This window comes from Danio aesculapii, chromosome 12 (genome assembly GCF_903798145.1).
Source record: "Danio aesculapii chromosome 12, fDanAes4.1, whole genome shotgun sequence".
NCBI lineage: Eukaryota > Metazoa > Chordata > Actinopteri > Cypriniformes > Danionidae > Danio > Danio aesculapii.
The window spans coordinates 24,058,606-24,085,563 of NC_079446.1; the positions used below are offsets into that span (position 1 = coordinate 24,058,606).

The 26,958-nt window shown below is 35.8% G+C and overlaps 2 protein-coding genes across 2 annotated transcripts; both read right to left on the minus strand.

The window, feature by feature from the left end:
- chadlb (chondroadherin-like b) lies at window positions 1-14,006 on the minus strand. Its single transcript, XM_056469506.1, has 8 exons — window positions 13,758-14,006; window positions 11,858-12,029; window positions 9,560-9,754; window positions 8,313-8,614; window positions 7,056-7,554; window positions 3,052-3,738; window positions 2,501-2,667; window positions 1-1,335 (listed from the first exon to the last, which is right to left on the minus strand). The coding sequence occupies exons 1-8, from the start codon at window positions 13,778-13,780 to the stop codon at window positions 1,050-1,052; spliced, it is 2,331 nt and encodes a 776-aa protein (XP_056325481.1). The 5' UTR covers window positions 13,781-14,006; the 3' UTR covers window positions 1-1,049.
- Window positions 14,007-14,331: 325 nt separating this feature from the next.
- On the minus strand, window positions 14,332-24,908 carry rangap1b (Ran GTPase activating protein 1b). The gene is made up of 16 exons (XM_056469533.1): window positions 24,787-24,908; window positions 24,204-24,335; window positions 23,975-24,102; window positions 23,369-23,428; window positions 22,318-22,497; window positions 22,012-22,146; window positions 21,220-21,378; window positions 21,022-21,135; window positions 20,826-20,925; window positions 19,654-19,738; window positions 19,389-19,524; window positions 19,194-19,298; window positions 18,994-19,096; window positions 17,037-17,125; window positions 16,831-16,955; window positions 14,332-15,010 (listed from the first exon to the last, which is right to left on the minus strand). Exons 2-16 carry the CDS (start codon window positions 24,313-24,315, stop codon window positions 14,932-14,934), a joined length of 1,710 nt encoding a protein of 569 aa, XP_056325508.1. The 5' UTR covers window positions 24,316-24,335; window positions 24,787-24,908; the 3' UTR covers window positions 14,332-14,931.
- Between the last annotated feature and the right edge of the window lie 2,050 nt (window positions 24,909-26,958).

Below are 26,958 nucleotides of genomic sequence, written 5' to 3' on the forward strand. Positions count from 1 at the left end.
ATAATATTGTTCAGTTTTGTATTAAAATAACTGTGAAAGCACTTTCTGACTTTTATTTTTACACAGTAGAAAATGAGCTTATAGAGTAATGCTATAATACAGAGTCATAATGTAATATGGAGGTTACTAAATTAAAATTGGAGTTTTTGTATACATTTAGAATCCTTTAAATTCTTAGCTGGCTCATGAACATGTAAAGTAGACTAGTTCTTTTCCTGATCATGCCAAACCTGTATGTTTTTCTTCATAGAATATTTATAGTAATTCTATAATACAAAACTTGTAGATGTTTTGAAGTATGTTTTTCAACACTATAAATAGAACTGGAACTCTCACTGAGGGAACTCTATAATATGGGTTTGGGTTATCTACACTACCTGACAAAAGTCTTTTCGTCAATCTCAGTTGTCAGCAACAAATAATAACTTCTAGTTGGTCATTTGGAAAAGTGGCAGAAGGTAGATTTTTACCATGAATCATTTGTTGAACTATATCCCAGTCATCACAATTACTGCAGAAGACCTATTAGAACCCGCATGGACCCAATATTCTCACAGAAATCATCAAGTTTAGTGAAGTAAAAATCATGATTTGGGGTTACATTCAGTATGGGGGTGTATGAGAGATCTGCAGAGTGGACAACACCAACAGCCTGAGGTATCGAGACATTTGTGCTGCCCATTACATTACAAACCACAGGAGAGGACAAATTCTTCAACAGGATAGCGCTCCTCATGCTTCAGCCTCCACATCAAAGTTCCTGCAAGCAAAGGTCTAGGTGCTCCAGCATTGGCCAGCCTATTCACCAAACATGTACCTTATTGAGCATGTCTGGGGTAAAAAAAAAATCAAGGCATGATCATATTTTATTTTAGTAAAATAAGCATAATCTTAAGGCCTTTCATATAAGTCACTTTTGATACCTAATGATCAATTAGAAGAATTAGATGATCAATTACAATTGTCCTAAAACTCGGGACAAAAATAGGCGACAAGACTTTAGTCAGGTAGTGTATATATCAATGGTTAACTGACTAATTACTGCAGAATCACACAGACTTCCTTTTCTTCATGGCGGTTTTCTGCACTGTATGAGGTTTTGCACCTTTGCGTGATTTGCCTGTGGCTTTTCTGTCTACTCTCTTAATGATTTTTGGAGGACTGACTTGAGCAGATTCAGTCTTTGGGGCTCTTGTTGGTTTGGGGCGCTGGGCAGAAGGAGACTTTCCCCCTGGGCAACTCTTAAAAACATGGACGTCTTTGACTCTTTGACCTCTGAGTTCTGGTGGGTGACCACAGGTTGCTCTGACCTTCAAATTGACCTGCTCAATCCACCTAGAGGCAGAAGAAACAATAGACAAGGGTCAAAAGCCATGTTACAAAGAGGAAAAATCGACCTCTTTACTATTGTGATGTACACTCACTGGCCACTTTATTACTAGTTAGGCTTTAGAGGTTTTGGAGACATTCCTTTGATATTTTGGTCCATACAGACATAATAACGTCCTATTTGTCAGCATGATGATTTAAATCTCTTATCCCTGGACATTCCAAAGATGTTCTCTTGGATTGAGATATATTGGCTGTGGAAGCCATCTGAGTTTAGTGAACTCATCATGTTAATGAAATCAGTTTGAGAGGATTTGAACTGACTTGTGATAAGCGCTGTTATTCTGGTGGAAGAAACCATCACAAGATGGTCATATAGAACTGCTAAGAAAATATCCCTCACATCATTACACCACTAGAATCCTTAACCATAAATAGAAAGCTGGATAGATTCACTCTTCCATGTTATGGCAAATTCTGAACCTACCATCAGAATATTGCAGCAGGAAGTAAGATATCAGAACAGGCAGCATTTTCCTAATCTAATATTGTCTCACTTTTTGTGGAGACCGAGTTGTAACTTCAATTGAGGTCTTATCCGCTAGGAGTATGCTTGTCTGCTGCTGTAGCTCGAGATGTTGTGCATTCAGAGATGATCTTCTACAGACTTCAGTTGTAATGTCTGTTTATTTGAGTTACTGTTGTCTTTCTATTAGCTTGAACAAATCTGACCATTTTGCTTTGACCTCTGGCATCCACAAGGTAAGTTCACTCAGAACAACCTCTCACTGAACATTCCAACACCCAGTCTTTGAAGGGGTCATTTTGAAGCCATTTTTTTATTATTGTGACATGTTAGACTAGAGACTGGATTTGATTTAAGTTATTGCCAATTGAGAAGCATCAAGAGAATAAAATGGAGTGGAACAATTGCTTGAAACTGGGCAATAAACATGATGGTATAGAAAAAAATAATTTTGATTAACAGGAACTAAAATGTGAAGTAACAAAAATCCCTGATATTCTCTGAAAAATAAACTCCCTGACTTTCAATGTCTGGAACCTTTTAAAATGCCACAATATTCAAGAAATTCCATGACCCGTGTTTTAACAAGCCAAAAAAAAACCCCACTTGTGATCAATATTTGTACTCTTAAGGAGCAAAACTCACCTGCGAAGAGATAACAGTGGACAGTCGCAGAGCAGTGGATTCTCTGCCAAGTTTATGACCTCAAGTCCAGTGAGTGGACTCAAGTCAGGCAGCTCTTCAACCTGGTTTCCTTCAAGAAGCAGACTCCTCAGACCAGACCCTAGTCCTGCTAGAAAATCTGTAGATACCTTAAAAAAGAGAGAAATTGAGATGGAAGAGACATTAAAGTTTGTGTGAACCAGAAATTGCTAAGACATTTATTTCAGTGTGTTTATGTATTTCCAATTGAAACAGAACATTGAGTAGGTGGTGGGGCTTTCTTGTGACAGTACAACAGTACAAGGGGCATGGTTAAGATTATTGTGGACGAGGCCTTCGACTGATGTCAAAGAAGGACTGCCGGTAAAAATGCTGAAGCAAATGGTCAGACTTGACTGAAGATTACCAAAACAACATTTGTTTTTCAGTGGATTAATTTACACAGAGAAATTGTTCACCCTAAAGAAAAACAAAATTAACTTTAAATTTTAAACTGGGTTTGGAATTCCTGGAGTTTTAGTAATTGTCCTTACCTTTTCTAAGCCCATATGATCAAGGTATAGATGTTTAAGTGTGGTGCCAACTGGCTGAAAGGCTCCAGCTCCAATCCACCGAATGGGGTTATGGGAGAGCTTGAGTTCTGCTAGGCTTCTGGCTTTGGAAAAGGCCTCAGTTGGAACCTCCTTCAGTTTGTTGCTGCCTAAATGAAGAGTCTCCAAGTCGGGTGCAGGATCAAAGGCTTGGGGAGCAGCCGCTGTGATGACATTGGAAGTGAGATAGAGACCCCTCAGTTTCTCAGCGCCTGTCAAGAGCGCTGTTTCCAGTTTAGTGATGGCATTATTCTCCATGTGCAGAGCCAGGAGACCTGGCAACAACTTGAATGCTCCTTTGGGGAACTGAGTGAAACGATTCTTTTCCAGATGGAGGTAGGTGAGATGGGGCAGACCTTTGAATGCCTCTGAAGTTAATGATGTGAGGTCATTTTCTGAGAGGTAGAGGTAGACCAGACTCTTCATTCCATTGAAGGCTCCGTCTTCTACATCGTGGATCTTGCAGCGCTGCAGATGAAGGGAAACTACTTCTGCTGTACCTGGGAAACTGTTTGCAGGGATGTAGTGGAAATGGTTGCCCCGCAGGTCCAGCAGGCGTGTGTCTGGAGAAAATCCACGAGGTATCTTGGTGTGGCCTTTGTTCTCGCATGATGAGTGGCGGTTCTCAGTCTGCAGGATGCATGTGAGTTAATAATAAGTTTGTTGGTGTTATTTGTTTATATTTAAATTAGAGAGTTATTTTCAGTTTTAGGTATTTCATTACTTTTTGTTAAATAGGAATAAGTAGTTTTCGCATAGTTTATTCAGTTTGAATTCTTTTGGTACTTCTAAAACTTCTAGTACTTCATTTTGCTGAATAAAAAATGTTTTGTTTGGGACGTAGATTCTGAATAAATGTGTTAAAAATGGATACTTACAAAATATTTTATATCAGAGAGAGATAATGACTAAATATTTTCATTCATTCATTTTCTTTTCGGCCTAGTCCTTTTATTAATCTGGGGTTGCCACAGCGAAATGAACCGTCAACTTACCCAGCATAGCAGATGCACTTCCAGCTCCAACCCATCACTGGAAAACACCCATACACTCATTCACACACATACACTACGGCCCTCTCCTCATACATGCAGACAGACACTCGCAGCGGACACACTAGGGGGGTTGAGGGTGCAACTCTTAAAGGGGCAACATACATACATAAATATATATACATACATACATACATTTTCCGGATCGATATGATCTTGCATATTTTTCCTGATATATATATATATATATATATATATATATATATATATATATATATATATATATATATATATATATACACACACCACACACACACACAGTTGAAGTCAGAATTATTAGCCCCCATGTTTATTTTTTTTACAGGGAGAGAAGAGTTTTCAACACATTTCTAAACATAACTCATCTGATTCATTTTATTTTTGCCATGATGAGAGTAAATAATATTTTACTATTATTTTAATATTTTTCAAGACACTTCCATACAGCTTAAAGTGACATTTAAAGGCTTAACTAGGTTAATTAGGTTAACTAGGCAGGTTAGGGTAAATTAGGCAAGCTATTGTATTATGATGGTTTGTTCTGTAGACTATCGGGGAAAAAATATAGCTAATAATTTGACCTTAAATGGTGTTTAAAAAAACTTTAAACTGCTTTTATTCTAGCCAAAATACTCTCTGTTAAACATCATTTGGGAAATATTCTGAATATATATTAATATATATACAGAATATATATATATATATATATATATATATTATATATATATATATATATATATATATATATATATATATATATATATATATATATATATATATATATATATATATATATATCTATATATATATATATATATATACATATTAGAAAAGAATATAGAAGCCAAGAAAAAAGTCTACAACGGCATCAAATTACGATTAGACATTCTTATAATATGTCAAAAAAAGTAAGATTTTTCCATCATTTACACTTTCAAAATAACAGAAAAAAAAAATGCTGTCTGCAAAAGTTTGGGTACCCTGCAGAGTTTATAGCATGCACTGCCCCCTTTGGAAAGCTGAGACCTGACAGCGTCATGGATTGTTCTCAATCATTGTATGGAAAGATTAGGTGATGTCAATCTCAAAGGTTTTAAATGGCCAGACTCATCTGACCTTGCCCTTACAATCAGCACCATGGGTTCTTCTAAGAGGTTGTGTAGAAAACTGGCACTGAAAATAGTTGACGCTTACAAAGCAGGGAAAGCTATAAGAAAAGAGCAAAGCATTTTCAGGTGCCAATATCCTCTGTTCAGAATGTGATTAAGAAATGGCAGTCATCAGGAACAGTGAAAGCTAAAGCAAGATCTGCAAGACTAAGAAAAACATCAGACAGAATAGCTCGCAGGATTGTGAGAAAAGCAAGTCAAAACCCACTTTTGACTGCACGATCCCTCCAGAAAGGTCTGGCAGACACTGGAGCTGTGGTACACAATTCCACTGTAAAGAGATACTTGTACAAATATGGTCTTCATAGAAGAGTCATCAGAAGAAAACCTCATCCTCACCACAAACACCTCATCAGTGTTTGAACTTTGCAAATGAACATCTAGACAAGCTTGATGCATTTTGGAAACAAGTTCTGTGGACCTATGAGGTTAAAATAGATTTTTTTGGCCCGAATGAGCAACTAATGATCCTGATAATGATCCTAAGCACACCTCAAAATCCACGGTGGATTACATTAAGAGGTGTAAACTGAAGGTTTTGCCATGGCCTTCACAATCTCCTGACCTCAACGTAATTGAAAATCTATGGATATACCTTAAAAGAGCAGTGCGTGACAGACAACCCAGAAATCTCAAACAACTGGAAGACTTTTGTAAGGAAGAATGGACAAAGATACCTCAAACAAGAATTAAAAGACTTTTGGCTGCGTTTACAAGCAGTGATATTTGCCAAAGGGGCAGTGCAAGATATTAACTCTGCAGGGTGCCCAAACTTTTGCAGATGCCATTTTTTTGTTTTCTGTCATTTTGAAAGTGTAAATAATGGAAAAAAAAATCAAACTTTTTTGACAAATTATAAGAATGTCTAATCTGTAATTTGATGCCTTTTGGAGATTTTTCCTTGACTTCTTTATGCACATTAATGCATATTTTTACCTGGGGTGCCCAAACTTTTGATCCCCACTGTATATATATAAATATATATATATATATATATATATATATATATATATATATATATATATATATATATATATATATATATATATATATATATATATAAATATATATAAATATATATATATATATATATATATATATATATATATATATATATAATTTTATAAGATCTATATTCATTCATTCATTTTCTTTTCGGCTTAGTACCTTTATTAATCTGGGGTCGCCACAGTGGAATGAACCGCCAACTTATCCAGCATTTGTTTTATGAAGCAGATGTCCTTCCAGCTGCAACCCATCACTGGGAAACGCATACACATATTCACACACATACACTACAGACAATTTAGCCTACCCAATTCATCTGTACCGCATGTCTTTGGACTGTGGGGGAAACCGGAGCACCCGTAGGAAACCCACGCGAACGCAGGGAGAACATGCAAACTCCGCACAGAAATGCCAACTGACCCAGCCGAGGCTCGAACCCGCGACCTTTTTGCTGTGAGGCGACAGCACTACCTACTGCGCCAATGCATCGCCCTAAGATCTATATCCTAATATTTAAGATATTTACAAGTTAAAATGATATACACTATACTGACAACCTACCAATTTGTATATTTTGCCTTCAGTATTATATCTTGCTGTTGTTATTATGCTCCTCAGAAAATATTACAATTCATTTTCGTACAGAAGTTAAAAACATGGCCATCATAAAACAATCTATTTTTTATAATAAAATAAATTAATCAATCAAAACAAAAAACACATACAAAGACATCCTCACCTCACATGCACAGTTAGCTGGGCATTTGCCTTTCTCTGGTGGTGGTGTTGTGGGCAGTGGGGGCAGCATCTGCTCCTCCAGCTCAGCCTTCAGCATGGCCTCCTGACTCAGACAGCGCAGATTGACAGGCTGCACCGCTTCCAGATTCTCACCAGACAGATGCGCCGGGCCTCCACATGTCCCACCCAGACGAACACGTTCCTGTGTGGCCCACTCGCGCAGGGGCCGCAGGTAACAGCTGCAGTAGATGGGGTTTCCTGCCAGATTGAGCCGGGTCAGTTTGGGAGACCCGGGGGCCATTGGCTGCAGGATGCGCAGCTGGTTGTGGCTCAAGTCCAGATGAGTAAGACGGGGAGACAGAAGGATAGCAGCGTTTGAAAAGTCCTGCAGGGAGTTGTGGTCCAGGAGGAGGTGAGTGAGCTTCAGCATCGACACACACTCATCTCCGAGGTACGTCATGGGGTTGAAGCTCAGCTCTAAACGAGTTACTTCTGGAAGTCTGGAAGATGGATAGAGGTACATGGAAGATGAGAGGGAGGAAATGAGGGCAAAAAATGATTCTCTCCTTACAGTTTAGTCCGTTTAGAGCCAGTAGCTATAAATAATAATAAAAAAATTCTAGGTCAAACTTTAGATTAATGGGCACCTATTTTACCCCTTTTTCAAGATTTAAGATAAGTCTCTTGTTTCCAGAGTGTGTCTGTAAAATTTCTGCTCAAAACACCCATCAGATTATTCATTATACCTTTCAGAATGTTGGAATTTTCTGCTGTGAACACAATGTACAGTTGAAGTCAGAATTATTAGACCCCCTCTTTATTTTTTCACACTATTTCTGTTTAACGGAGAGAATATTTTTTTCAACACATTTCTAAACATAATAGTTTTAATAACTCATTTGTAATAACTGTTTTTTGCCTAACCTGCCTAGTTAACCTAATTAACCTAGTTAAGCCCTTAAATGTCACTTTAAGCTGTATAGAATTGTCTTGAAAAATATCTAGTAAAATATTATTCACTGTCATCATGGCAAAGATAAAAGAAATTATTTTATTTGTTATTATAAACAAATGTTCTTTTATAAGAAATGAGTTATAAAAACTATTAAAATTGAAAAATTCCTCACTATGTGTTTTTAACTCTTTAAAATTTAGCATTTTCTGCAAGGTCTATGTAAAAATCATGTTTCTTGTTCGTTCATGACACCTAATGCAATATCTTGTATTAAACTTGGAATTGAGCTGTCTTTAAGCTCACCGCATCATGGTCTCAGTGGGGAAAAACTGCAGCTCATTGTTATCCAGGCTCAACCTGGTAAGAGTGAAGAGGCCAGCAAACGCCTCTGTTGCCAGATAATTGATGAAATTGTGGCTGAGACGTAGCCATTTGATGTTCTGCAAACCCTGGAATGCCATGTTAGGTATGTACACCAGTTGGTTGTGTGTGAGGGACAGGAGGTTGAGAAAACCCAGCTGTGAAAAAGCTCCAGGCTGGATCTCCTCCACTCTGTTCCGGTCAATAATCAGCTGCTTTAGTGAGGAAAGACCATCAAATGACTCCTAGATTGAAAAGGAGAGAACATTTTGAGATGTATGCATTGATTGAAGGGATAGTTCACAAAAAAATGACATTTTCTCACTATTTACTCACTCTCAAGTGCCTCCAGACCTTTATTAGTTTCTTTCACTGCTGAACACAAAAAATATATTTTGAAGAACGCTGGAAACCTATAACCTTTGACTTGCATACTAGAAAAAAAAAATACTATGGATGTTTCATCAAAATATATTCCTTTGTGAAGAAAGAAACTCATAAAGGTTTAAAACAAGTTTCAAGAGTTCACACTTAGCTGATGATCCATCAAAAGGTTGTTTGGCATGCTGTCCCGGGAGAGAGCCCTGAGCTCAAGGGATTCTCGAGCCCAGGGCTCCCTCCCGTTCGCAGTGCAAGAGGGGAGCTTGAGCTTGGTGGATCTCAAAACTCCCAGACTGTAGTAGCTAAGGGAACATGTGAGAGGAAAAGACCTAAACAAGTGCCTGATTTGTTAAATCTGTTATGCATTATGTATATCTTTGGATGGTGGGAGGAAACCGGAGAACCCGGGGAAAACCCACGTGGACACGGAGAGAATATACAAACTCCTCACAGAAACACCTACTGGCCTGGCGGGGACCAGGGCCGGCAGTGTTCTTGCTGTGGGGCTATCAGTGCTAACCACTGGGCCACCGTGCCACCCAATCTATGGTAAAGGGGGAGGAAGGGGGGTTTCTTCCAGATGAAGATAAAGTGGACTGAAGACTGTGGTTATTTATAATAACTTAGGAATCATATGATTGGAAAATCATGATTAGCTAATATGGGACCAGCTGTGATAAATCATAAGCATGTGATCCTCTCGAAATTTGTTTATAAATGAACTTCGCAAAGGGTGAGTAAATGATGACAGAATTTTCATTTTTTGGAAGTTGAAGTTACAGCTATAAGACTAATATGTTGTGTCTAACCTGGTAAAGGATCTCAATCTTGTTGTTGGCCAGGTTGAGTAAAACCAGCCGGCCGAGTTTTCTGAAGGCTCCTTCCCGCACTCGTCGGATGTTGCTATTCTGCAGGGACAGGTGTGTGAGGTACGGTGTGTGTGCGAATGCCCCTGTAGGAAGCTCCTGCAAGTTGTTTCCTCGCAGGTCCAGTTTCACTGTTATCTGACAAATATACACCGTACACATCAGACCATAAAAACAATGCAAATATATAGCTGCAAGCAGTAATTAAGACCTGTGTGTGTAACCAAGCACAATAGAGGCTGGATGAGAAGCTAAGCTAAAAATTGAGAAACAGACCTTTTTTGATGATAATAGGCAAAATGGCTGACAATTTATAAACACACACTAGATAATGGGTTATCACTTCTGATCAACAGATGGTGTAGTTACCAAACTGATATAAACTGGTCAATTTGAGGTTAACATTTTTTAAGAAATGCAGAGATAGCGCCTCAGATGTAGTTCAGCATAAGGGCACCAAATTTGTCATTGTAAAATTTATAAATATACAAACGAGAGGGGTTTGGATGCAGACCTGGTGCAGTGCAATCTGAGCTGCATCCAATGGTTTTTAATGTGCTCACCTAACCCCTCCCGTCACAGTGATGTCACTCACTCCATTGAGTGCATTGTGTCTGACATAGCATGGCTGAGTAATGCAATCTCAGCTTGCATCATAAAGGCTACCTCCAGATACTATCGGTACAAACACTTCTTCATGGCTTACACGTTATGCTGCTGGTGTAAATATGATAATTCTGCTTATATTCAATTAAAATGGTCTCATTTAATAGATTTTTCTCATATGCATATTAAGAATTGTATAAAAAATGTGCATTAGTAAAATTTTTACTGCTGGCTAAAATGAACATGTTAAAGTAAATGTGAATATATACATATTTTTTCATAGTTTTACAAAAAATAATGATATTGAGAAGAACAATTGCCAGTAAAGTCAATAAAGTTACCCAAACTGCATTCTGGTGTCTCGCGCTATCTGTTAAGCAACAATTAATTGGGACATTATTAATATTATTATTATTATTATTATGCCTATTATTAAATTGTAGTATTTTCATAGCAATTTAACTACCCCTTCAATATGTACAACAAGAAACAAAAAGAAGCTTCAAGACTCAGGGGAAGAATGTCTGAGTGTATCAATTACATCAGGTTTTTACTTTTTTCATGTGCTAGAATGTTAAAATGGCCCTGCTATGAATTGTCAGTCACCGATATGGCCACCCGCCAATTTGAGATCCCTGTTCTAAAGTGATAACTGTATGATTAGTGGTTGGCCGGCGGGATACAAGAATTACACTTATTACTAAGCCACACTAACATGTTATTTCAGACCGAATATTCAAAGTAGCATAGTAAACAACATAGGGAGCGCGTCACAGGTTGTCATTGTTCAAAAATGAACCAATGCGAATATAAAACCAACTTCAGCTCAGTAAAGCAGGCTAGGCAGAATAGTGCTATTATGTTTTGTTGTTAAACTAAATAAAAATCTACATTATCGATGCTGTAAAAGGTCCCTTATGAAATTGAAAATAGTCACGTTAATCTTTCGCCGGAAGATTTCAGTGAACAACACTGGTTTTTATTGCTGTCATTCTCTCATGTGCACGTGACCATGGCGCGTGTGCACGCACTAACTGCAGATCTGCATGAATAGGTGAGAAGTAGTACAAATCTACATTTGCTGACAGACAGTTTGGGTTACTTATCAGAATTATGGGAATTGTCGTCCCGACAACATTTAATTGGACGAACATTTTTTTGTCTTATGCCTTACCCTGAATATAAATACATTTAGATCATTTACTTTAATCATTACTATTGGAATGCGAAGAGGTTTTTAACCAGCACAACAATAAATGTTTCTGAAGACAATCACCTACTGCACCTTTAATAATAAAAGGTCTTGGCATCCCCTGAGATTTTAATATGGGATTTAATAATAAGGTTTTTACTTCAACAGTTTGCTTTTTAAAAGTAATTTAGAAACATCTATACTAAAAATGTGAATTTTCAAGCTGTGCATTTAAACGCATAAGTTTCTAAGTAACTCGATAAGAACATTTGAATGCAAGTTTATGCTGTAAAAAACATAAGAATTTTCAGAGTTGTTTATAACAGATTGTACTATTTAATTGAAGACCTCTATTATAAATTAGTCAATCCTTGCACCACTCCGTTTCCATCATTGTTATGCAATAAAGCAAAAAAAGGCCATTAGTGTGTTGCACAGGTTACCTCATCAATGGTAGGTGGAACCTCTGTGAGATTCTTGTTGACACAAGCAATGGTGAGCTGGATGCTGTCACAGACGCAGACTTTTGGGCATTTGGCCAACAGAGCTGTATGAATCTTCAGGGCAAACAATATTATAACTGGCCAAGTCGGAAAGCTACCCATTTTGTTCTTCCTACATAAAGCAAAAGAAATGTGACGCTCAAAAAAAAAAAAACACCAAGTAGCAAATGTACCCTTTAAGATGAGATTTTATATTACTTCATAAAAAAAAGCTTGGCAACTTTCATTTAAACTGTGCCAGCTTAGATTGCCAGTGCTGCATGATTTAAGGAATTTAGTGTGTTGAGCTCTGCTGGAATGCTTGAACTGGCTGGATTGAAAGCATTCATATAATTTATGGTTGAATGCAACTCCTTCACTGCCTCACAACTGAACGTCAAAACAAGCACTTCAGGAGCAAACTCCAATGTGAAATCGAGTATTGCTGTTTATAACAGTGATCTTTCTTTAAATATTTTGTGTCAAATGTAGGCTATATTTATGCAGTGGTGAATAGTAAATAGTTTTGTCAGACTAAAAATATGTGAACACAGAGCTATACTGATACGCAGTTAAATAGGAAATAGAATATTGAAGGTAAAGAAAACCAAAAAGCTGAACTGTGGAAAAGAGCATTTGTAATACATTTTGACAGGCAAATGGTGTCAAATTAATTTGATTAAATCAATTACTAGTCAGATGTATTGTTTAAAAGAATCAGGGTTATTACAATTAAAAAGAAACTAAAGCAATTTTTATTACTTGAAATAAAATGTACTTAAAATAATTATTTCAGCTAGTTTCGATTTTCATTTAACTTGGCTCTAGTATATACTAAATACTATAAATACAAAAGTTAGTACAACCCCAATGACAGCTTTGTTAAAGGGACAGTTCTTCTAAAATGAAAATTTACCATACTCCATTTTTTTCCAAACCTTCATGACTTTATTACTCCTTTGAACACCAAAGATATTTTGTAGAATGATAGAAACTGCTAAACATTGACTTTCATAGTAGGAAAAGAGCAACTCCATGCAAATGTCAAAAATGTCGTAACAAAAGTTCACCAAAATAACCAAACGTTTCTACGTTTTTTTGTGTAAGCAAGTATTTTACAGTAATATTACAGTACTCTAAAAATACTCAAAAATGTCTGTCAATGTTTTCAAACAATTATATTTGATTTACCAAAGTCACACACAAGTGGCATTTTTTACGAAGTTGCAATTTAACGAAGCTTCCTCATAAATGCAAAAATGTAAAATGAAATAAAATATTTTTTGTTCTATGAGCCAACTCTTATCCTTTTGATAAGTATTGTTGTTTTGGGTTGTGCAGTTTAATTCACAGAACTGTAATCTCGCAAACATTTTGATCACAACCATAAAGTATATTAATTTTCCTCATTTAAAATAATAATTAAAAAAAAAACATTGATGTTTTTCTGTTCCCTTAACTCTGTGGTTAGTTGTTTTGGTAAATATGGATGTTTCAATATGTTAACATATACTTTCTCTGCGTATTTATGTTTTGAGTTTTTACTGCAAATGTCATATCCATAACACTGAAAATGCTCAAAAACAAATACTATGATTTCAAAATCTCTTATTTTGTGTTCAACAAAACTAAGTGAAGATAGAGTAAATGGCAAACCTTTAGTTTTGGATTAACTAAAAAAAACAACAATTCATGACCATATAGTCGTCGTGCTTTTGACAATAAAAACGTTGAGTTGAATAGGAAAATATTTTGTTACACTGATCAGACAAAGCCAGTTAAGTGACATGGGATTTTAAATTAACATGAATTAATTTTACAAAATAAAATTAAACAACACAAATTTTAAAATGTTTCCTACCTCACACGAATCGTGGTCTTCATTCAGTAATATCCGTCAAATGAAAACAGAAGTTTTGAGGACGCAGGATTTGCTCCGTCATAAAAAAACACTAATAAAATACAACCGTTACAAGTACATGTATAAATCTTGTAGACGAAATACGCTGAAGTTTCTTAAAGAACACTATATCTTAAGGACCGCGAATGAACAGCCGAAAACCATATTTTTTAAGTGTGAAATATGCGCGTCGAGCCTCAGGCAAGTCGAGACCGCAGCTCTGCTTCACACAAAGACGCGCACTGTTCTTAGGTCGGCCATCAATCTCTTATAAATAAACGACTGCAGGAGCGAAGGTACCGCGCAAAGGGATCAACACCTGTATTTATTCCACAATCAAAATACTGAGAAAAATCGCCTGAAAGGTTCTCCTCAAGGCTGAGTGAACTCGGGGCATTTGCGCGTTAAAGCGCAATGGAGTGAGAGATGACCCGTAACACGACTTTAGAGTCAAAAAGACATCTGTAAACTGCAAGCAAATGGATTTTAAAATGGTGGAAAATATACAAACAGACACATGCTTTTTTTTTCTCCCAAGAAAAAATGTTTTATTGTCAACAAAATGGAATGTTGCAAATATAACAATATTCAGTGCAAACCAGTTGTAGTATTAAATATACTAATGCCCAAACATTTAACTTGACTTCACTTTCACTCCTTTTTTCACTTCAATCCAAAGACTCTTAGATGTTGTCCTAACTCCACCACCAATATTTCACAAAAGGGCAGAAGGTGAACATGCTTTACACTCACTTTAAATGTGAACTTAAAGTAATGACAATTGTTCAAAAGTGCCATAGTTAAAACACTATAATGAAGCGATAATTAAGCTCTAATTATCATCCAGTGCCTTTTCCCTATTTCCCTTTACTGTACGTATAAAAATAAAAGCAATATTTCTAAAAAGAGATGAAAGAACACAACACTCTTATTGAAAGCAATCTGATAGTTTACTGTTCATTTCAGGTTGTGTCAGTCATGAGGCACTAGTCATCACTGTACTTTGAGGTTTGCATGCCAAAAATCCAGGATTGACTGATCAATGAAAAACTAATCGTTAGTTTATAAGAGTTTCATGTCAAGTTTTTAGACCCGTATTAAGTGATTTCAGTGGCTCTGTGTTGAGGGTTAAGAATTAAGCAGTGATCCTTTTCACCAGTGTGATCTTGAGAGCATCTCTGGCACTGCAGCAGGATTCGAAGACTGCACCATTTCTGAAAAGCCAAACAAACATTTAAGCTTAATGTTCATAATATCTTTATATGCTGCATTCATGGCATTTAAAAAAAATTATAGGCTACATTATTTTGAGATAACAACATAACATACTGTACTCTGGGCCAGTCACATCCTCGGATTGGGAATTTTGATTTTATTTTATGAAGGAGCAGCTTTCCAAAATTGTGTATTTTGTAATGGGGTTGCAAGGGACAGAAAGTTTCTATAAACTTTCCACAGGTAATTTGGAAATTTTCTAATTTGGAAACAGAGATACAGTAACATTTCATTTCTATTATATTTAGCATATCTGATTTACTGACTGGTTAGCTACAGTATAAACACAATTTCTAGTTAAACTTTTACACCACTGCTATTTGCCCAAGTAATACCAAACCTATTTAATTGGATTTAACATTTAAACTCTATTGCAGAAATGGGACATCACTTTAGCTGTGAAAGTCAGAACTGGGGAAAACTGGGGAATACCCCTCCACCAGGGACATGCGGTTCATCATCCTCACCTGCCATCATGAGATGTATACTAATGATAAAATCAATATTTGTCCACTGATCTGTGCTATAAATGCTATTTCTGTATGATTCAAATAATTTCAACCATTTTTATGATCAAAATCGATGTATTTTGCGCACTTCCTGTTCAGTTACAGCGTGGGAAGTGAGGGAGCACTGAGCTTTGCCTCATGTCAGATTGCGCAATCCCCTGCACACTGGCTTGAGCGCGTGCCTTTATGCTACCAACATAATGCTTTATTAAAATGTTTTTATACATTGTAGACATTTTTATTATATGTCCCTACTTGCCATAAAATAGGTAATTATTTCAAGCATGTCTATCATTATTTAGTGTTAGAATCTGACATAAAGCCGCACTGAAAAGAAATGAGGTGACGCAGGCAGTAACTCCATTATTTTATGTTTATGTCTGACTTACTGCAAAAATCCCAGATGTAACGTTAATATCTCAGCTCAAAAAATTCTCAAAATTTTATTTTTAATCAAAACGTGAACAAATAATGGATGACCAAAGCGGGAGCTAAAGGACTTGCTTCAAAGGATGAAACAGAAGATAACTTGATCATTTCAAAGTAATTAAAGTCATTTCAAGAACAAGTAAAGGTAAGACCAGTGTGCGTGCGTGTGTTTGTGAGTGAGTGAGCGTGAGAGACAGAGAGAGAGAGAGGGAGGGAGAGCGCATGCATCTGCTGTGATGCTATGTCTCTTGTTATAGGCTGTCTGTAGCGTCCACCTTGGTGTTTTTGGGAGGCATATTGAATACTATACATTTTACATTCTTCCTTGGCAAATATATTGGGTGCATACATTTGTAAATATGACACTAAATGAGTTGTACCTCACCAGTCACAAACCACACGTGACTGCTATCTGCCTACATGAGTGCATGAGACTGATGAATGTGCAAATCGAATTAACATTGTATTAAATCTGGTCATTTGAACCAAGATTATCCTGCTATATTTTTTAACTCCAGTCCCTGTTATATACTAATCTGTAATTGTGTACATTCTCGGTTTATTCCCTTTATTTCCCTGTTAATTCCCATGGAAAGTTTCCAGCTTTGAAAATTCCTGAAATTCTGCAAGCCTATTTTATAATAAATTCTAGAAGGATGTGAACACTTTTCACAAGTTAGAAGTGCGCTTCTTCTTTTTGGAGTTTCAGTGTGAATGCACTACTTACACTATTTATACTACAAAATGTTTAAGAATAGTGCATAAGTATGCGATTCGGGACGGACCTCCAGACATGCCCCATATTGTGAACAAAAACTAACCGTGACACAAAGGATTCCAGAACTCCAGCCTGATCCGCTGGGAAAAACTCCTGTGAGACCGCATGCTCCAATGTGAGCAAATGTCCAGGCAGTACACATACTTTCTTCATCTTCTTATCTTCACTCTGGAACACAAAGCAGCAGTTATGAACGATGGGAACAAACTAAATAAAAGAGAAATCCAACATCATCTCTAAGCGTGGTACCTTTAAAAGTCCCAGGTTCACCATCAGAGAGGAGATAAAACTATAAGATTGAGAGTGGGAGTTGGAGAAGGTCTTCCTCAACAGGGCATCTGGGCAATGAGATAAACGGCTGATTTTAATAAAGACATTAAGAAATTTCAGTATTTAAAAGCAGTAACTCTTTGGTATTTTTTGCCACAAGGATATGAGAGCCAGTTGGGGAAGACAGATTTTTTGTGAGGGACCTGCTGCATCACTGTGTGCTATCATGCTTTTTATACTCTCAACGTCTTTTAGTATGTAATGCTGCTGTTTAAGCACAAAGAAACCACACCAAGAAAACTATTCTGACCACAGTTTCTGAACTACCTCAACTTGTTCTGGATCTCTGCCATCTTTAATTTTCTTATTTTATTAAGGTCTGACAGAAAAACCTCATCCAAAACAACAGCACCAAGTTATAGGCCTGTCACGATAAATTATTTTTGGTGTGCGATTTATTGCGATGTGTGATATTATTGTATTTTAATGCCAATGAATGCCTGTGTTTATACAATGATTACACAACAGCATAGACTGTAAATGGGCATGAACACACACAATAGGACAAAGACAAAAGTAAATGTGTTTGTAAAATGGCTTGAAAGTTATTTGTGAACCGTCACTTTTCTGGAAGTGGACCACAGCTTTAAAACAAAGCTCATTTGGACTTTCAAACTGTCAATAGTTTTTGGTAAAAAATGATTAACTTTTTTTCACCTGTTAGTATGCATTGTTTGAAAATGGACATTCCTGACTCGCTGACACCATGTAAACATGATAAACGATATATACTGCAACATCAAAATTTATTGAGGTCACGTCCATATATTGCACAATAAGTCGATATATTGATTATGAAACAGCCCTACCAAGTTAGCAGCATGAATACCACTGGACAATCGAGTAGCAGAGCTGGTACAGATGTATCCACACCTGTACATTCACTCACAGTTTCTTGTGCATTTTTGCATGTTTCACATAAGCCAATACACTTTTCAGGAGATATAGGCGCACATTCTAAAGTATGAAAAATGCACTACCTCATTTGTGCTACCTAGAAGAGCTAAAAAAAAAAAGAGGAGCAAACTCCCCATCATTTATACTGCTTTCATTCAGAGGATGCTCATAACATCTATTTCACTGCTGCTCTTTTGAGCTGTTGAATAGATCAATGCTAAAACCTTTTGCCCTCAAACAAAGTAAAAAAAACTGTTTGAAGTATATCAGGGACTGAAAACTCATGTGATGCAGCATCTGATAGTCAGCTTTCTGTATGCTTTGTGTCTGTGTGCTAAAAAAATGCTCCTAGTTCTACATTCCAATCAACCAATCAGCCATGAGGGATATTTTTACAGTTAATGTTAAGCTTAGGTTTTAAAAAAGGCTGAGAAAATACTATATTATATCCATCTATTCATGCACTTAAAGTGATAATTCCCTCAAAAATGAAAATTGACATCATTTACTCGTCTTTTACTTGTTCCAAACCTGTTTGACAAAGATATTTTGATCAATTTTGGAAAGCTGTAACCATTGACTTCCATTGTAGTTGTCTTTCCTATGGTTACAGGTTTCCAGCTTTCTTCAAAATGTATTCTTAGTGTTTACAGAAGAAAGAAACTCAAAGGTTTGAAACCACTTAAGGGAGAGTTTTTTCATTTTTAAGTGAACTATCCCTGTATGATTTGGGGCAGGGATAGCATTGAGCTTTGGACAGAAAAGTTGTTAAAATATCAGTAAAAGCATGATAAACTATTTCTTGGCAACACCACCTATTTACATTACATCATGATATAATGAATAGGTATTTGTAAGGCATTTCCAGCAGAAATGTGTTAAGACATCCTGGAGACACCTGAGACGTATACTACATGTTGTAAAAACAGCATAACAGACTTGATATTTACTTAAAGGAAAATAAGCATGTTGCTCATACCAGAGGTCTCAAAAACAGCTTGCTTTACTTCTGGTTCATCTTTATATACTGACGAGATCTTCAGGAAAACTTCTGACACTTTATTTGCATCTGAAACATCAACCTAAAGAATAAAAAAGAAATGGGAAATATTTAAAGAGGGTTAGAAAATTGGTTACCCATTCTGTTGTAATTATCCACCTTAAGAATCCTCACTGTACCTGCTGTTCAATGAGCTGGACCTTTTTGGCTCCAAGCGAGATCAGTTTCTCAGCTGATGGAGAGACGAGGAAGGATTTGAGCTCAGAACTGTGGTGAGGCTCCTCCTGTGGAGAAGTGGTAAAAAGGAGCATTTTGATAATGTAAAATATAAACCACATCACATTTAGCAGTCAATTTAGGCATGCTAGGATTACCTTTTCCTCAATTACATCTTTTGTTCCATTTACACCATTTTCCTCAGCATCATTGTCTTCTTTCTCCTCATCATCATCTTCCTCTTCTTCCTCATCATCATCATAGTCCTCTTCATCAGGCTCTCCTTCATCATCACTGCATTAAGCATGTCCCATTACTCTCAAGTTGAAAGTATTTAAAATAAAAGGAATGCATTTAATCTCTATTTATTTACACTCAAGAAACCAGCTTTTTTTTTTTTTTTTTACAAAGGGTCACAAATACCTAAGTGAGCCGAGCAGATCCTCCATGTTCATTTTCTCCATCGCTTCCTTAAGAGCCTCACAGCCATCTTCTCCAAAGCAGTTTCCTGAACAAGTACCCAGAGAAGATCCAGTCAGCACAAAATAACAGGACTTCAACATCAAAATGAGTTCAACACAAACTAGCTATTTTAATTGAAATTAAATTTTAATTATTAAGGAGGCTTAATAATCTGGCAATTCAATTTGAAATTGAATATGGTTGAAATATGCAATACACAAATACTACCATGTTTGTTATTCAGCTCCAATATAAATATTTGCATGTGTTCTGCGTGTTTTTTTCTTTGTTGATTTTAATAATTTATTAAGTATATACAATTGAAGCCAGAATTATTAGCCCCCCTTTAAATTTTTTGTTCTTTTTTAAAATATTTCCCAAATGATGTTTAACAGAGCAAGGAAATTTTCTCAGTATGTCTAATCATATATTTTCTACTAGAGAAAGTCTTATTTGTTTTATTTAGACTAGAATAAAAGCAGTTTTTTAATTTTTAAAGCCATTTAAAGGTCAAAATTATTAGCCCCTTTAAGCTGTATTTTTTTTGATTGTCTACCAAATAAACCATCAATATACAATAATTTGCCCTAATTACCCTAACCTGCCTAGTTAACCTAATTAACCTAGTTAAGCATTTAAATGTCACTTCAAGCTGCACAGAAGTGTCTTGAAAAATATCTAGTAAAATATTATGTACTGTCGTCATGGAAAAGATCAGTTATTAGAAAGGAGTTATTAAAACTATTATGTTTAGAAATGTGTTGAAACAAATCTCTCCGTTAAACAGAAATTGGGGCAAAAATAAACAGGGGGTAATTTATTTACTTATTTTTTATTTATTTGCTAATCTGTGTATAAACACAACTGCACTGAGAGCTTTAACATTACATTTCACACACTCCAGGCTTTTTATTTTACAAATATTTTTGTATCCAAATAACCACAGTGAATCATTCGGTTTGTAATACATATGAAACCAAAAGCCACTTACTGAATGGTTCAATATGAAAAGGTGCATCGTCACAGCATTTTATATGTTACACACTGTAATATATCATTTTTTGAAATAATAAAAGCTTTGAGTGAGGTTCATTTGTGTAATATTAAAAAGCTCTGACAACAAATCACTTTACCATTAAGGTCTAGTTTCTCCAAATCAGCTTTGCCCTGGACAGCCTTTGCAACCACCATTGCTGCAGCTTCACAAATCTCCCCAAATGACAAATTCAACTCCTATAAAAAAAAGGTATGTGTTAGAAATGTGCAGTCATTACAAAAAGACTTTCATGACAGATGTTTTGGATAGATTCAGTGTTGGCATGGACTCACCCTGAGCAGATGCAGTCCCTCTCTAAGGGCCCCTGCTATAGCAATGGCACCTTCTGAGCGCACTAGACAGTCCCCAAAATTGATGGCCTTAAGACATTGGAGGTGTCTAATGGCCTGAATGTGAAACAAATCACACACAGAAAATTACAAACACTGTTTTTAAACACATAAATTGGTGGCATTATATAGAGATCATACCTCTGCCATAGCTTTGGATCCTCTTGTAGTAAATGTGTTGTCGTTAAGGTTGAGCACCTGAAGGTTTGGGTTGTGCTTCAGGGCAGCAGCTAAAGCAGTGATACCAGGATGATTGATTCCATTCTGTGGCATATGGACCTCTTCAAGGCTGCCCAATAACTTTTAAAAACAAAACAAGTGGAAAATTAGTTTCATTCTTCACAATTTTGTGAACTTTTTTTTTTTTTGCTTTTTTGTTAGAAAATAAAGCCATTGGGTTATAAATTTTTTTTAATTAAAACAGGCCCATATAATTATTTTATATTATATCAAAATGTAATAGAATAGAATATTATAATTCAATACACTGTAGCAAATATTGGAATTTAATACAATATAACTTCCTTTATTTGAATGACAAAATGTGACCGAAATGTAAACCGTTGTTTACGTTCACAAAATGTTACTTTATAATATACATATGATTTATTTTAAAAAATACCTAATAATACAATATAAATATGATTTCCTCTATTTGGATCACAAAATTATCTATATTGTTCTAATGAATAAACATTAATAAATAAACGTGACAGGCCTAGTATGAGTATTATTAGTTAGATATTTCTGTTTTATAATTTTATTTCATAGTGAAAACTGTTGTGCTGCTTTATCTTGTTGAAAACCAGAATTCATTTCACCATGATGATTTTAATAAAGTCTTGAAAAATAGTTTTCAAATACATATTTAATGCATCCATATTTTATATATATTTATATATATATATAAATAAATAAGTAATGCCTCAGTACCTTAAATGCTTTGGCAAGTGCAGTGGCACCATCATTCTCCAGGCGATTACGTCCAGCTATGAAGACTTTTAACCTCAGTGGGGAACCAGAAGCACTTGACTGCTTATGGCATTCAGTCAATGCAGAAGCAAGGACCTAAAAATACATAATAAATGAAATACACAGTCCATCTGTGCTGTAAACCGCAAAAGTATTAACACATTTATAATCATGTCAGAGCACTAAAGCCTATTTCACTGACCTAATAACAAGCAGATGAATGGAATTTCTTAGATTGGACCAGAGTTGATCTAATACTAAACTTACCACCCCTCCTCCACTGCCCATGCCACAGTTATTAAGCCTGAGCTCCTGTAAGGTGTAGCATGCAGAGCTCTTCAGGAGGTTTTCGATTCCCTTTACTCCATCAGGGCCGAAAGCGTTGTCGCTCAGGTCCAGCTGGGTCAATCGAGCCCCTGATGTCGTCAAAGCATTGCCCAGTGATTTCTAAAGTTGGAGAAAAACATTGGATAGAATATCAGCAATTTACTCAAAACAAATTCATAGAAATTAGGGCTGCAAGACATTGGAAAAATCTAACATTGCGATGTGCTGTGATGTGAATATATATATATATATATATATATTGTGATATGAATACAATTTCACCAGATGACTCAAGATCTTTATTCGGGAAGAATTTACAATGTTAGATCGATTGGGATGATTCTGCAGTGGAAATGCACCTCCATAAAATCTAATATACGATCTATAAAATTTTTGGGGTCCCCCGACACATTTTCATTGTTTTCTGTGCTATTTCACAGTGCATTGCTGTATTTGCATTTGTTTTGAGTATTTTCATGCATGTGTTTAGTCAGAGACTGATGAATTAATGTTTACTATTTGCATCTCCATTAAATATAATAAACAATCTTAAACTTTTTGGGGTCCCCAACACATTTCCATTGTGATCTATGCTATTTGCAGTGCATTTCTGTATTTGCATGCATTTTTAGTATTTTCATGCATAACAATCTATAGATACAATCAAGACAAAGATACAATTGAAATAAAGTGTTTTATCATTTCATGAGTCTGACAGTATTTAAGTACAGTAACTGAATGATAAAAATAATTCAATAAAATTATTCATAGCTATGGTATAAAAAAGGAACAATTTCTTATACCTGAATGCTAAGTCAGTATACAATTAACAGCATTAAAAAAAAATGTATGCAAATGATAAATTATAATACAAACTCAACATTGCATATCCTACGACGTGACTATTGCGAATGATCACATTGTGATTGTGCATCACATTGTGCAGCCCTAATAGAAATAAAAGTTTTTAACTGGATATACAATTGCTTACCAGAGCAGGTGGAATTTCAGAGCGAAGGCGGCCTGTAAACATGTCACTCCAATGACATTGCTTTGAGAAAAAAAAAAAAAAACAGTCAAGTTATAAAAGCAGCAAAGTGAAAGTGAAAACTGTGCAGTGGTAATTAGGCTTAGGATGGTACCAGATTTTCTTGTTGCAAATTATTCCTGAAGCTTTTATCACTGAACCTTTTACCTCAACTGTCACAATATTGCCTGAAGTTGCAAAAAGTTTCATTTAACAGCTAAAATAACAAAAAATAATAAAAGCATTGCTTTATTGTACATATGCGCTCAGAGCAAACAAATGTTTCAAACTAATTTAATTGCAAAAGGACTATAAAGTACACTAGGTAACACTTAACAATAAAGTCTTAATAGTAATTGTTAATTAATGCATTAAAAGCAACACTGAGAAAAAGGCCAGTTAAAGTAACTGTTTAAGTTAGTATGTCAAAAATGTAACGGCTGTATTAGTTATTAACTCCACTTTTAATGCATTATTTGACATTAACATCTTGAAGTGCCCATGATATCAATATTGTGTATGTTTGTTATCACAGTATATTGAATATGCCTACTAGTAATTTAAAACCACCTCCAGTTCACGTTTAGCTTCAAGAGACTTCGCAATGGCCTCTGCTGCTTCAACGCCCAATGTGTTTCCCTCTAACCGGAGAGACTGCAGACCCTGACACCGTTCAATCCCCTCCACAATCTCTTTCACTGCAACAAAAGAAAAGGAGGGAAAATTATGAGAGCTGTTGCCTATGGATTAATACAAGACAATTAAACAAATTTGATAACAAAGAGAGTGTTTTACTTACCCGACTCTGCATTGTCCAGCTTCAGCCCTCGTCCCTTATAACTTAACTCCACTTCTCCAACATGAGTTTTGGCCAGAGCATCTGTAATCTGAGCAATATCCCCTGAGGCCATTGCCTTCCCTTTTTTCTCTTCTAATAAAGTTAATAAGACATAAAAGTGTTTCAAAAATGTAGCTTACTAAACATAAAACATACCTCCCAATCATATAAATTTATTTAAGATATATAAAAAGTATATCCTTCATTACGTCATGTTTTGTAATTGTTATTAAGACTGTAATAATATTAACGTAGCTACTACTATTGAGCTTATCTCTAATCATAGTTATATAAGACAAAGAAATACGTGTTATATTTAAAATTTGCTTGACAAACATAAAACAATATTACTAAGCTCAATATTATCCTCAAACAGCTAGCACGATACTATTATAGCGTCATTGGTACTATGGCTAATACACGGTTTAGGCTAGCTCAGAGAGTTAGCTAACTAGCTTTAATCTCATTCATTACTTCAAACTAGCTAATGTAGCGCAGGAATGTTGGTTAAATCTAAAAAAGTAAGTGAATGTTTTCTATTTACCTCACACCTCGGCGCGTATTTTAATGGAGGAAGACAGCAGATAACTAACTTAACCAGAATAAAACCATCAAACAGGAGGCACATGGGGGCGGCAGTTCTTTGAAAGTGCCGGTGTCACGTTCTTTCATAATAAAAGCACGATTAGTATTTTTGATTGTTATAAAAGCACTGCGTTCTTCTTCTTCTTGTGTGTTGTTTGGCGGTTGGCAACCAGCTTTTTGGAGCATTACCGCCACCATCTGGATTGGAGTGTGAATCAGGAGTTGGCTAAATTATGCATTCCTTATAGTGTAACAAAGCGGCACAAAAGAAAAGCTCATTCCAAAAAAAACAAAAAAATAATCTACCAAAAAAAACCCAACCAAAAAAAAATACATACAAATTCCTTCCTAAACATACCCATTTCCTTGATCATAAGTACATTTATATTCTATTACCTAACCCTGTGTCTTTCAAAAAGTTATACACGTATCTAAAACATATATCCCCCGTGCTCAACTTTAAGATATTCTCTATTTTAGGTTCCACTTGTTTTTCCTGTAACTGTGTGAACAATATATTTCTTTCTGTGTGGTAAATTGGGCATTGCATCAATACATGTTCTACAGTCTCCTGGTTGTTATTACATTCACACATCCCATCTGCATGTTTATTGATCATGTGTAATGTACTATTGAGTGCTGTGTGATTAAATCTCATTCTTGTGAACTTGTCTTCCTCCTGTTTGCTTTTCCTTGTTTCCCTACCTTTTCCAACTTTGTTCTGTATGTTGTAATATTGACGTCCTGTACTCCCATTATTCCATATCTGTTGCCATTTTCCCAATACTTTAGTTTTAACAATACTTTTGATTTCTGACTTGCTGTATTTGATGTTAATGTCTATTGTAGTTTGCTGTGCTGCCTGTTTTGCCAATTTGTCTGCCATCTCATTCCCACTGACCCCTATGTGTGCTGGTACCCACAACAATGAAATGATGACTCCTGATTTTATGAGATTATTTCCCATCTGCACTATTTCATAAATGATGTCCTGCCGTGACTCTGATACTAAATTTTTTATACTAATAAGTGCTGAACTTGAATCAGACGCAATGACTACTTTAATTGGTTTATTATCCTCAACCCACTTTAGAGCCAACCATATCGCTACCAATTCTGCTGTATACACTGCTAAATTATTATTAATTCTTTTTGCAGCCTCAATCTTTAACTTTGGAATACTGTATGACACTCCTACCCTTTGTCCAATTCTTGATGCATCTGTGTATATTTCAGTTGTCTCATTGTATTTTTCCTTTATATAATTTTCTACTCGTTTACTGTCGATCTCACTTTCTTGTTTTTCTTTCAGTATTTCAAAATCAACTTCCAAATCTCCAAGCAGCCATGTGGGAACTACTGGAAATACTACAGTGGGTGAAACTGTTAGTGTATCTATTTCCATGTCATTTATTTTATTTCGTATAATCCATCCATAACCTTTAACATCCTGTTTCTCTCGTTCTTGACATTGCATTAGAACTGTTTGTGTTATGTGATTATCATTATGACCTTTCAAGTTTGCCCAGTATACTACTGCCAGTTGATCCCTTCTAAGGTGTAAAGGCATCTCTCCCATCTCAACTTGTAATGCTGCTACTGGTGTGGTTTTCATGGCTCCACAGCATACTCTTAGTGCTTGATTTTGGATTTTATCTAACTGTTTTAATGTTGTATTAGCCGCTGATCCATACACCATACACCCATAGTCAATCACTGATCTTATCAACCCTGTATAAATTGTTTTTAATGCCGTTCTACTAGCACCCCAGTCAACACCACATAGGCACCTCATCACATTTAACACTCTCTTACATTTATCAATCATTTTCCTAATATGTGTGTTCCATGTGAGTCTCCTATCAAACCACAGTCCCAGATATTTAAATGATTCAACATTCTCCAACTCTTTATCCCCCAATCTCAATTTTAATTCCCCTCTTGTTGTCTTTTTGGTAAATAGCATTACTTTTGTTTTTTCTTGAGATATTCGAAATCCCCACTTAACTGTCCAATCCTGCACTGAATTTAATATCTGTTGCATTTTCTTTATTATAAAAGTTACGTTTCTCCCTCTTTTCCAAATCGCACCATCATCTGCAAATAATGCAACCCCTGTATTATTTTCTAT

Bases quoted from the DNA above. Each gene is read 5' to 3' on its own strand.
- chadlb (XM_056469506.1), bottom strand. From the start codon at position 13,780: ATGAAGACCACGATTCGTGTGAG. The intron at 12,030-13,757 runs GTAGGAAACATT...TGCTTTATGTAG, and splicing joins AAGACCACGATTCGTGTGAG to GAAGAACAAAATGGGTAGCT. The intron at 2,668-3,051 runs GTAAGGACAATT...CTCTTTTTTAAG, and splicing joins ATCATATGGGCTTAGAAAAG to GTATCTACAGATTTTCTAGC.
- rangap1b (XM_056469533.1), bottom strand. From the start codon at position 24,315: ATGGCCTCAGGGGATATTGCTCAGATTACAGATGCTCTGGCCAAAACT. The intron at 21,379-22,011 runs GTACTGAGGCAT...TGTTTTTAAAAG, and splicing joins CACTTGCCAAAGCATTTAAG to TTATTGGGCAGCCTTGAAGA. The intron at 21,136-21,219 runs GTATGATCTCTA...TTTCACATTCAG, and splicing joins GATCCAAAGCTATGGCAGAG to GCCATTAGACACCTCCAATG.